General features: G+C 52.6%; 4 protein-coding genes across 4 annotated transcripts; all 4 read left to right on the top strand.

Moving 5' to 3' along the window:
* Positions 1-796: 796 nt before the first annotated feature.
* On the top strand, positions 797-1,705 carry LAJ45_05614 (uncharacterized protein; the record flags this gene model as incomplete). The annotated part of the gene is made up of 2 exons (XM_046115185.1): positions 797-942; positions 1,012-1,705. 2 exons carry the CDS (start codon positions 797-799, stop codon positions 1,703-1,705), a joined length of 840 nt encoding a protein of 279 aa, XP_045971707.1.
* Positions 1,706-2,189: 484 nt separating this feature from the next.
* On the top strand, positions 2,190-5,088 carry LAJ45_05613 (uncharacterized protein; the record flags this gene model as incomplete). Its single annotated transcript, XM_046115184.1, has 5 exons — positions 2,190-2,351; positions 2,448-2,475; positions 2,549-3,356; positions 3,415-4,417; positions 4,471-5,088. The coding sequence occupies 5 exons, from the start codon at positions 2,190-2,192 to the stop codon at positions 5,086-5,088; spliced, it is 2,619 nt and encodes an 872-aa protein (XP_045971706.1).
* Positions 5,089-7,807: 2,719 nt separating this feature from the next.
* LAJ45_05612 (uncharacterized protein) lies at positions 7,808-10,202 on the top strand (the record flags this gene model as incomplete). Its single annotated transcript, XM_046115183.1, has 9 exons — positions 7,808-7,942; positions 8,001-8,583; positions 8,667-8,679; positions 8,739-8,815; positions 8,877-9,052; positions 9,113-9,613; positions 9,673-9,741; positions 9,809-9,872; positions 9,937-10,202. 9 exons carry the CDS (start codon positions 7,808-7,810, stop codon positions 10,200-10,202), a joined length of 1,884 nt encoding a protein of 627 aa, XP_045971705.1.
* An 899-nt stretch (positions 10,203-11,101) lies between these two features.
* Positions 11,102-12,290, top strand: LAJ45_05611 (uncharacterized protein; the record flags this gene model as incomplete). The annotated part of the gene is made up of 2 exons (XM_046115182.1): positions 11,102-12,112; positions 12,171-12,290. The coding sequence occupies 2 exons, from the start codon at positions 11,102-11,104 to the stop codon at positions 12,288-12,290; spliced, it is 1,131 nt and encodes a 376-aa protein (XP_045971704.1).
* Between the last annotated feature and the right edge of the window lie 117 nt (positions 12,291-12,407).

The raw sequence follows: 12,407 nt of genomic DNA, 5'->3' as shown, positions 1-12,407 counted from the left end.
GTTTTTAATATGCGATTTTAGGCCAGTCAGAGAGAACTCCAATCGATACTTTCGCCCCCTCCAAAAAAACCGAAAATGGGGCAATAAATACACAAAAAGCAATGCTGTGACCATACGCGCCTCACTGGCTACAGGCCCAATTCGCGATATTGAACGCTGCTCCCAGTTACATGACGTACACCCCACTTTTCTAGAGCATTACTCCCACCCCCGGGGTCGAACCCATGACCTCCGGGCGGTCATGGTGGCTCAACGCACGCGGTGTAGTAACACGAGGCGTCTACCACTAGACTACCTCGCCCACATAACTGTCAGAGGGCGGGAAGTAGTACTTAAGGGAGTGAGGACAGAGCGGGATAGGGGGACACCTAACCCTAAAATCATACTCTGCATACCACGAACCCACTGGGTATACTCTTGTCGGATTGTATTATTCAATGCTGTCCGCTCGTTAATCCTCATTAGCCGGTGCTCGAATCTTTCTTTTGATGCTGGGCTGTCATGAAAAGTAAAGAAAGGGCCACATACATATCGTGGGCCCACTGGAGCGGATCCCATCTGGCCGTGGCCACGGCTGCATATTTGTGAGAAGGACAGTTGATTGGAATGTTAATATAACGTTAACTACAGCCAACATATACGTTTTGCTTGCCGTGACGCTGCCACATCTACGTGTATGTACGTAGCGGACCAGCTGTCATCTTTGTGTTCCTAGTATAAGACGCCTGAATCGAGCCCCTTTACAGGCCTTTCCGGTAAACCCACCGTCAGACAGACGTCTCCAAGACTTTCCAAAATGCTCGCACGCCCAGCCCCAACCTATATAGCCACACCTGACCGTAACGCCGACCAAGTCGACCTTGAGATTGTGGATATGGGAGTCCATCCTCCTAGCGACAGGCCGGAAGGGAAATACTTTTTTGGAGCGGCATCCTACTTTGAGTCTGTGATCACGTCTTCCCAATCGATACCCTATTCTATTGCAGCCAACTAATGCACAATTACCTACAGTAAATTCCAGAGCCCGATAGTCCCGGTCGTAGTCGGTGAAGCCGAGACTGCTCACACCTTCCTCGCGCACAAGTCAATTCTTTGCAAATCCCCCTTCTTCGACTGCGCCCTCAACGGCAGCTTTAAAGAGGCCAGGGAGAACATGGTCACGCTCCCTGAAGACGACCCCAAGGTCTTCTCGTCCATCCTTGAGTATCTGTACAGCGATGAATATTCTCCCCGGATGATTACCAGAATCGGCGCCAGACCCCAGCCACAAGCGTCGTCGTCAGCATTTGCCAACCTCTTTGGGCACCCTGTGCCATATCGCATTGGCACCGACGGTGTTTTTGAGCCGGGGTCGCCAGTGCGGTCAGCGCCTGCCCCGCGGCAGATGCAAAACTACACACCAGTGAGAGAGATTGAGGGCTACGATGGGACGGAGAACCCTGAGCAGCAGTGTGAGGCGGCGTTGAGGCATGCGATGATCTACTGTATGGCGGAAAAGTTTGGCATGAATAGGCTACAGACGTTGGTGCTGGAGAAGCTAAAGCTGTGTGGACCCGTCAAGGATGTGTTGTTTGTCAAGGTGGCTGCATACTTGGTTGAGAATGCGTCGGATGTGGATGGGCAGTTGACGGAGTTTTTGACGCCCTATATTCCGGGTATTCCGAAGCCGCAGCCAGCGGTACCGATATCAGTGTTAGAGCAGTAGCCGTCGACGGTACTATACTATATTGTCACGGCTAGTTTTATAGTTGTCAACTGCGGATATGTGTATTCATTATTTAGTTTACACTATGATTAAGATACAAGTATTACAAAATTGCACTATTACTGCTACCTTAGTGAAACTGTGCTTTCTGGTTGAGGAATGGATTTATTGACTTTAAACGTTTGCAAACATGGAAAGTGGTGATTTTCAAATCAACACAGTGTATGCAATTAATGAATTAAACAAAAAAAAAAAAATCAATACAGCGTTACATCCTCTTCACAGGATCTCACTCGTCCAACCCTGCTGACATAATCCAGAACCCCCACCAAGCCAGTTACCCGGGGCGCCTCAACCCTGCAACACCCCCGGTCCAAAAAACTCGCCCAACCCACATATTTTTTTCGCAGTATTAAAAAGTTCCACCATACACTAATTTTTCTGCGCCAACACAGCACAGACAGCTATGGCGCCCTCACAAACAATGCTCAAAACGGATTTCAAGCCGTCAAAGGTCATCCAGCCGTTCTACACGGGCGGCAAAGTCGCACTCGACCGCAACGGGCGGATACTGGTCACGACGCTGGGCGAGGATGTGCTGGTGACAGACTTTGAGACGGGCGACGAGCTGGCGAGGATCGAGGGTGTGAGTATGCGCGCCGCCGGCAGGTCTTTTTTTATGTGTGTGCTGTGTGTGACGGAGGCGCTGACTAAATGAATTGCTGGTGTGTTTGAATTGTAGGATTCGGAGCAAGTCACTACGTTAGCTCGTGAGCATTACCTACCCCATTGACCGTCAATAAGGGTACAGAAAGCTGATGTAGGTACTGTGTGATGCTGTAGTTACGCCTGACGCCTCATACTTGATCATCTGCTCCCGCTCCTACACAATGCGCATCTACACGCTGTCCATCGACTCCGACCTCGAAAAGCTCACCGTAACACCCACGCTCCAGCGCTCCATGAAGGCGCACACGTCGCCCATCATTGTCGCCGACACGGACCCGACCGGCACGCTGCTGGCCATCGGCGCGGCGGACGGCCTCGTGAAGGTCTGGGATATCAAGGGCGGGTATGTCACCCACAACCTGCACGGCCATGGCGGTGTCGTGTCAGCGCTGCGATTCTACGCGCCGGAGAGCGTTGGTGCGCCGACGCAGGCGGCGGCGGCAAAGAAGGGGGGAAAGAAGGGGAGGAGCGATGCGGGGGAGATGGGGTGGAGGCTGGCGACGGGCGCGGACGATACGAAGGTCCGGGTGTGGGATTTGGTGAAGAGCACTTGTGTGGCGGTGCTGGACTCGCATGTGAGTGTGGTGCGGGGGCTGGACTGGTCGGCGGATGGAAAGACGCTGGTGAGTGGTAGCAGAGATAAGGTTGTGTGTGTGTGGGACACAAAGAGCTGGAAGCTCAAGGGGACCATACCGGTTCTTGAGGAGCTGGAGATGGTGGGCTTTTTGGCGCCGGGGGCGCTGCGGATTCAGGGCGAGGAGGAGGAGACTATGGGAGATAGCGTTATCTACATGGGCGGACGGAGGAATCGGATACGGCTGTGGGATCTCAGGGCCGGGAAGGAGATCACACGGAGTAGTGATGATGAAGAGGCAGAAGACGATGACGAAGAGCGGGAAGCTGATGGAATTGTCGATATCATGTCAGTATCCATTTTACTCTACTCAGGAAGAAGCGTACGCTAGCTAACATCCGCGCAGCTACCACAAGTCACTGCCCTCTCTCATCTCCATTCATAACGACCAAACAATCCTCGTAAACTCCCTCACACTCCCTCCCACCACCACCACCCTCCCCGTCACCCGCCGTGTCTCAGGGCACCACGATGAAATCATAGACCTCGCATACCTCACCCCCACCGACACCCTCGTCGCCCTCGCCACAAACTCAGAAGACGTGCGCATCGTCGACCTCACCAAGGGCTTCGGCGACGTCGGCGTCCTCCGCGGCCACGGCGACATCGTCATCTGCCTCGACCGCGACTGGTCCGGTGTGTGGCTGGCCACCGGTGGAAAGGACAATGAGGCCCGTCTATGGCACATTGACGGCGACAAAAGCGAGTTTACCTGCCACTCACGGTTCGTCGGGCATGCGGAGAGCATTGGTGCCATCGCGCTCTCTAGGGCTGTGCCGCAGGCCGAAAGCAAAGCGGCAAAGAGCTTTGCGCCGCCAAAGTTTGTGATCACAGGGAGCCAGGACCGCACGATAAAGAGGTGGGATATCCCGGCGCCAGGAAAGAAGGCAAAGGCGATGTATACGAGGAAGGCGCACGAGAAGGATATCAACGCCATTGACGTGTCTCCGGATGACGAACTGTTTGCGTCGGCCTCGCAGGACAAGACAGTCAAGATCTGGTCGGTACAGGAAGGCGAAGCGCTCGGTGTCCTGCGAGGCCATCGTCGCGGTGTGTGGTCTGTCAAGTTCGGGCCCGCATCTGTGACTGGTGCCATCGTTGGCGGCGCCGAGGGCGCCAAGGGCGGCAGAATGGTGGTCACGGGAAGTGGCGACAAGACCGTGAAGCTGTGGAGCTTGACGGATTACAGCTGTCTGAAGACATTTGAGGGCCATACAAACAGCGTGCTAAAAACTGTCTGGCTGAGTGGTGGGCTGCAGGTTGGAAGTTCCGGCGGAGACGGACTAGTCAAGGTCTGGGACGTGAAATCCGGAGAGTGCAACGCTACTCTGGATAACCACGAAGACAAAGTACGTGAAAATTACCCTAACTCTTTATTCCGCGCAAACTAACACCCCGGCAGGTCTGGGCCCTAACAGTCCGTAAAGACGACCACGTCCTTGTCTCCGGTGGCGGCGACTCCGTCGTCACTTTCTGGGAAGACATCTCCGAGAGCACGCGCCAAGAAGCCTCCAAGCTCGAATCCGAGCTCATCGAGCAAGAGCAGAAGCTCCAAAACTACATCCACAACTCCGACTACCGCTCCGCCATCACGCTCGCCCTCGGCCTCAACCACCCCGGACGGCTACTCTCTCTCCTCACCGCCGTCACTACTACGTCGCCCGCCGAGCCAAACTCCATGTCCGGGCTCGCCGCGGTAGATGAGGTCCTTGCGTCGCTGGGTGATGAGCAGCTGTTTGTGCTGCTTTGCCGCGTCCGCGACTGGAACACGAATGCAAAGACGGCAAGCGTGGCGCAGAGGATTCTATATGTGATTGTCAAGAGCTACAGCCCGCAGCGGTTGATAGAGCTGAAGGGGGCAGCGCAGGTGTGGGACGCGCTGAAGAGCTATACGGAGAGGCACTACAGAAGAGTGGAAGAGCTGGTGGAGGAGAGCTATCTTGTGGAGTATACACTACGGGAGATGGAGGACGTATTTGGAGATGATGGAGTGACAGGCGATGAGATTATGGTTATGTAGCTAGGAGGTAGGGGTGCTTTAGAACTGTAAAATTAGTGAAATGTATCATAATAGTGATGAACGGAATAAAAGTTATTGGCTTTGGGGCATTAATAATTTACTGTCCTGCCACAAATGATCGGCATTACTGCTATACCAAAGGAATCCTCCGATATTCTATTCGTGCGGCTAACGCTGCGACGGATTAGTTGCGCCCAGAGGCTAGCAGCCGAGTGATATTACATGATTGGCCAATGTGGTTAGACGCACTTCCTCGTACTAACTTGGAATATTCTCAGGCTGTTGGTGATCGAAGCTTCGTTATCTGAGGTCTAGAGGCTCTATTACTCTTAATGCTCCAGTGAAGGAGGATGAGATGATTGGACTCAGTCGATACTGAAGTTTAAGTTTATCTAATTACAGGATCTCTAAACTACATGTCACACATGCTTAAACCAGCTGCCACAACCACGTATACCTATTCCTCTAACCTGTCCCGGCCTGTGTGGCCATAATGTGCACAATATTTAGACACTACTAGAACGGCCTGATCGTTCAATATTGGACGCAGCGACATTGCACCGAGATTTGCTAATCTGCTCCTGGTAGTGAGCAGGCCTAGGGGGTTATATTGTAGAGTTCTATTTGCGGAATTCTCGTCTTCTCGTGTTATTTGTGAGAATTCATTACTTGTCCATAAGTGGTAATATTCGGGCATTAGTATCTATAGGTCGCACTTTGTTTTAGGAGTACTTTCTCTCCGTCTCGTTATAAGAGGATCTCTCGACCCTAATCCTTTAGTTCAACGAGTTAACATAACCTATTCTTCGAGTCTCTTTTATCGAAGGAAAGTTAAAGCCACAATATTAAAGAGTTACGAGACCGGCTTGAGCCAAGACGCGGATAAAACTTCCCCAGATCAAAAGCCGAACAAGATTAGACGCACGTGTCCGGAGGATTCTACGGAATTATCCTAATTGCAAAGCCTCCATATATACGCCCTCCTCTTCACCTCTCCTTACCAGGTTCTGACGTGTTGCACAGAGTTGAGATCGGCGCTTCATCACAGATAACCAGCTAGATATAGGGAGCGCAACGTATTTAAATTGTGCCAAATTCGGCTTCCGCTTTGACTACTATATATCTCTTCTTCTCATATCTTAGGCCGGGAGTTTCCCCATGAACAAGGGCCCTCCGGAGCGCGGAATGTTTGCTGGGACGGGGAGGATTTAAAACTTGAGCCCCAATTATAATGTTCAGTAATCATTCCGCACTCTACATTAATGCGATACCCGGCACACCTGCCGCGCCGGTGCCGAAGATCTCAACCTACAACCCCATCTGAAAAGAGCCTAAATCACAAAGGGGAAGGTTATTTTTTGGAAAAGCCATTAGCATGACCCTCAGATCAGATATCAGCTCACGGCAGCATCGGCCTGTGGAGGCGGTCCTCGGGTTGAATACTTGCGATGGAATGCACGCTGGGATAGATGGAGGGGCATGTAAGGAATGGCATATGGGATGGAGCCTCCGAAAATGAGTAAGATGTGACCGCGGTCGTACTTGTCCATTGATGTGGAAGAAGCTAGCTGAAATCGTATCGTTGCCAATATATCAATTGCAACTACTACGAACCTAGGAGCTAGCCCAAGTAACTACATGTACATGTAGCTGCCCGCAGTGTCCATCCACGATACAAACACATCAATTCTTCCTCGCTGCGAAGAGAACCACCATGAACATTGTGTGAACATGTAGTGCCTGGCATTCAATCACATGCCAGCATCTCTCACCCAATGCGAAACCCATCGAAACTCGGCAGGCTCAATTCCCCTGTCATTCACCCCGGGAGAGTGATATATGCATGTCCACGAAAAAGGCCCTGCATGGGTACCGTCTGTCATTGCAAGGCCTTATTATAAGGCTTATTCACAAGTTAAGCTTTCAATTAGCCTATTTCCCCACATTTCGCTACTTACTCAAGTGGCTGCGATTTCCTCTCAGCCTATTTTCGCGTCCCTCCGATCAATGATGCAACGCCCGGCCGGCAGGAGACAGCTGGGCGGGCAAGCGAGATGCCCATCGGAGGCACCCCACATCATAGAGACGGGGATCAACACCATGCCCCCTGTATGCTTCAGGAAGCTGCCTAGAACAAACCTCTCAACCGCAGTTTTGCAGCAACATCTAACCGGTTAGGCTAGACTAGCCACTACAGGTACTCTACTTCATTGCTTTGGGTAATGATTTCTAGGACGAGAAAATTAACAACCACCCTTCTTTGGATCTTGAGGCCTTGAGCACGTCCCCATCTGTTCATCCTCTCTAGCTATGGATCTCGCTATTTCCGGTCGATCGACGGGGTAAATCCGGTCTCGTCCCCGGGGATGCAAGGTACAGAGCTCCCGAGGAATAACTACATGCCGTAGAACTGCCTGTAATACATATAGAGCTTTACCCAGCATAACTCTGGAGATACTCCGGGGGATGCCCCCATTACCAGCAACTTCGGGAGCAACTCAGCCGGGCTTTGATTTATGCTTTGCGGGGTACCTAGCTAGTTAGCATAGTAATGGCTCCTGGAGGGGCCGAATGGATGGGGAAGCCCCGGTGGATATCATAGCAATGCAATTCTATCATTATCAATACTTAACCCAGCGGCCCCGTCATTCAATTCGGTCCAAGCAAGCTTCAGCAGCATCTCAGTCCAGAACCTGAACAAGTAAGCCAGCTTTTCAAAATGGGCTTTACTAAAGCTTTCAAGCTCCTCATGGGCCTTGCCGCCCTCCCCACCCTCGTCCACAGTCTTGGTCTCACTGTCTCCACCACTGGTGGTAATGCCTCTAGTCCTCTCCTATACGGGTTCATGTTTGAGGTCAGTCTACCCCACCACTGCCTCCCCGCCCATCAATTAACATACTAACAAACCATAGGATATCAACCACTCTGGTGACGGTGGTATCCACGGACAGCTCCTCCGCAACAACGGTTTCCAAGGCACCACCGCCGACCTCACCGCCTACGCCGCCGTCGGCAGCGTCACCCTCGCCGTCGACACCGCCCACCCTCTCTCCTCGGCCCTCCCCAAAGTCCTGCGCATCGACGTGCCCTCCGGCACCACCGGCCAAGTTGGCTTTTCCAATGCCGGTTACTGGGGTATCCCCGTCAAGAAAGACACATACGCATGCTACTTCTGGGTCGAGGGCGCCTACACTGGAGACGTGACGGTGAAGCTACAGTCTGTGGCAACGGGAACGGTGTTCGGGAGTAAAGCTGTTGCGGTCACGAGCGTTGCTGGCACATGGAAATACTACGAGACGACTTTCACGGCGAGTGCGGCGCCGGATGGTGATAATGTCTTTGTGGCTACGGTTGATGCAGCGAAGGTGTCAGGGAGTATCTACTTTAACCTGTTCCAGCTCTTCCCTGTCACATATCACCAGAGATACAACGGGCTCAAGCCCGATATTGCGGGGGCGTTGGAGAATGTGAAGGGGTCTTTCTTGAGATTTCCCGGTAGGTGCTTGTGGAAATTGAGTTTTCGCTCCCATTGAGTTTCTCGGGGTATTGTTACTGACATAGTATCTATGTGCCTTTAGGTGGTAACAATCTGTAAGATTGCTCGATACCCTGAAGTAATCGTTCTGAAATAAATGCTGACCGAATTACAGCGAAGGTGCAACTCTCGCTAGAAGATGGAAGTGGAACGAGACGATTGGACCCGTCCACACCAGACCTGGCCGTCAAGGTTAGTGATTTCAGAAAATGTACACCTTTACTATATACAATACTAACATGTTCACCACCAGGCGATTGGACCTATGCCAATACTGATGCTCTCGGCCTCCTCGAGTACCTCTACTGGTGCGAAGACATGAAGCTCGTCCCCGTCCTCGGTGTCTGGGCCGGTCTCACTCTCGGCGGCGGCGTTACCACCGGTACTGCCCTTACTCCCTACATCGACGACGTTCTCAAGGAAATCGAGGTACCTATCCCTCTCTCCCCCCCCTCTCCCTTCACTCTCCCACTAACAAACCCACTCAAGTACATCACCGGCTCCACCAGCACCACCTACGGCGCTCTTCGCGCCAGCCACGGCCGCACCGAGCCCTTCGCACTAACACACGTCGAGATCGGCAACGAAGACTTCCTTCAAGGCGGTCTCGCCAGCTACGCCGCCCGCTTCACCGCCTTCCACGATGCCATCAAGGCAAAGTACCCCGATATCATCATCATCGCCAGCACCGACCAGGGCCTGCCAAGCCCCAAGCCCGCCGGCATGTGGATCGACATCCACTACTATCTACGCCCCGACCAGTTCGTCGCCCTCTTCAACACATACGACAACTACGACCGCAACTACGGCATCTTTGTCGGCGAGTACGCCTGCACAAAGTCAAATACCGGCGCCACAAATTGGTGGGCAACACTCATCGGCGCCGTGTCCGAGGCCGTGTTTATGATTGGTATGGAGCGCAACAGTGATGTGGTCAAGATGGCGGCCTATGCACCGCTGATGCAGCATTTCAACTCCACGCAGTGGGCGGTAAGCCCGATCCCCCTTTCCCAATGGTAATAGTAGCAACAGCTAATCCCGCTCTGTAGCCTGATCTCATTGGATACACATCCGACCCCAGTTTCCTCACCCTCTCCACCAGCTACTACGTTCAACAGGTTAGTCTCACCCTTCATAGAGAATCACTCGATGACCAACCCTAACCCTAACTAACATCACACACAGATGTTTTCCGTCAACCGCGGAACCACGATCCTGCCCGTCACCTCAGACACCGGCTTTGGACCTGGTATGTATCCTTCCTCTTGATTACATCTTGTCCTTGTAGCCAGTTTTCTAATACATACAAACAGCCTACTGGGTCGCGTCCAAGAACGACAATACCGGAATCTACTACGTCAAGCTGGCCAACTACGGAGCCACCGCGGTCTCTACGACCATCACGATCCCGGGCACGACGTCAGGATCGGTCACGACGTTGACGGGGCCGGCATCCGACTCGATTAATCTGCCAAAGAACGCGCTTGTGGTGCCGGTTACAACGGCGATTACGGGCAGCGCGGGTCAGTTTACGATCTCCTTGCCGGCTTGGTCGGTGGTTGTTGTTGCGGTAAAATAAGCGCTGGATTAGGGGTTTTTGAGTGCATATATGTATGTAGAAGTGAGCTGGTAGTGGTGGTGGGGGCGGAGGCGGAGGCGGAATAAAATGTGTTGCAGATATGGTGCCCGTGATCTGTAGAAGCCGTGATGCGTTTGTGAGAGGGTTGAAAGAGATGGATGTCGGATGGAGGTCTATACAGTGACATGTTCTGTCGGTTATATCACATAAGTGCCCTGGTGCTTTTTCATATATTTACCGGAAATCAGTAAGGGCACACTGCCTCTAGGATCCAAGGTAAGACATTCTCGATGGAAAAATTCCAGCAATCACTCCTAGCTTTTAAGTGACAGGACCGAAATCGAGTTTGGTTCCGACTACTAATATGTGGCCCACATTATCATAACTTCGCTAGAATAAGCAAGATCCAATATATATCATGTTATTGAGCTAGAAATACATGGTAAAACTAGTTGCTTTACTCCAAAAGAAACTCACCGCCAGATACCATAAATATTTTGTTACCATATATAACTCTTATTCAGCGTATTCAATATATGAGAAAGCACGGATAAGAGGCCCTGTGTTCCCCGACTACCCAAGCTCGTCAACCACCAATTTTCCGTCGACAATTTTCGGTCCGTTCTCACTCATCAAGCACCGTACGTAGTAGCTTTCGGCGCCTGCAAAGACCAGCACATGCACATCTCTCCTTCATTGGTAATCACCACAGTAACGCAAAATTGTAAATTTACCATCGTCACAAAGTTATATAACCCAATGGCAACGAAAAGGGCAGGTTGAAATGATCTTGGTAATCCTTAGTGCCACTCGTCGTACAATATTCGACAACCCAACTGAGTCATCGAAAATCATTCGATGATTGACACCAACGATCCCAAGGCGCTTTTCTTTGGACTATGGAAGTAGGGTGGAAATCTGTGTTGAGACAAGGCGCATCCGCTTGTTTTGGGGCAACCCTTCTTGAAGCCCTTGGGCTGGAAAGGATGGTTGCAGGAATCACTGGAAAAGGCAGCAGAGTGCAGCCTGACCTCTGCAGATCCGGGCGTATGCTGACCACGTTGCCGAGATCCTCCGTTCAGAGACTTGGGGGGGAAATCTTCAGAAAAACCAGAAGCAACTCTTCCAGAGGAATACGCCGAATTCGCCGACGTATTCAACATGGACTAAGCCGCTGCCCCTGCGCCCCCGCCCACGGAGTCGAGATCCCCGTGACGCCGATCCCGATGTCTCCTGAGCAGCGCGAGCTTGAGAAAAAGCAGTTGACCGAATGGAAGTCTCACGGCTGGATCGAACCATCGTCCAGCAGCACCGCCGCCGCCCCGTTCTCCGTCAAGAAGCAATGCACGGTCTGCCACCAGATCCGCTGCACCTGCGGACAGAAGAAGAACGAGCACCGCTACATGATCGACTTCAGGCCACTCAACGCCTTGACACCGCAGGACGCCTACCCGCTCCCGTCCAAGGCGGAGCTGATGTCCCTCGCCGCCGGTCACCGTTGGTACACCAAGCTCGACATCGGCGCGGCGTTTCACTTGGCTCCGTTGCCGCCGCCAGCCGCGCAGCCACCGCCTTCATCACATCGGAAAGGCTGTACCAATGGAAGGTCATGCCGTTTGGCCTCAAGAACGCGCCCGCCACCTTCCAAGTGGGTGGTCGACGTCGTCTTCTCTCCGTGCCGCCCCTTCTCCCGCGCCTTCCTCGACGCCGTCCTCATCCGGGGCGACTCGAAGGAGGAAGTGGTCGAACGCACCCGCCTGGTTCTTGCTCGCTTCCGTGACACCGGTCTCCGTGACAATCTCCAGAAATGCCGCTTCCACGTCCATGAGCTTGACTACCTCGGTCATGTAATCTCGGAAAAAGGCATTGCCGCCGACCCCGCCAGGACTCAGGCTATTCGTGACTTCGAGGTCCCCCGACATCCGTGCCTTTCTAGGCCTTACTGGCTACTACAGGGAGTATGTAAAGGATTACGCTCGCCTCGCCCTACCGCTTGCGGACCTGACAAAGAACGACGCCCCGGCCACGCACCAGTCCCTGCCTCAGGAAGCCTTTGCCGCGTTTCGGGCCCTGCAACGCGCCTTCTGAGTATGTACTTGTAGCCCTAACAAGGGTGACTGTTATATGGGGCAAAAGGCTATGCTGATTTTCGGGAGTGTGTTCAGCACAGGTAGAACTAGAATAATTTAACTGTGTAACTTAATT

Source organism: Morchella importuna (assembly GCF_003444635.1).
Source record: "Morchella importuna strain M04M26 chromosome Unknown Morimp01GS015, whole genome shotgun sequence".
NCBI classification, from domain to species: domain Eukaryota; kingdom Fungi; phylum Ascomycota; class Pezizomycetes; order Pezizales; family Morchellaceae; genus Morchella; species Morchella importuna.
This window is presented reverse-complemented; position numbering and strand designations above follow the sequence as displayed.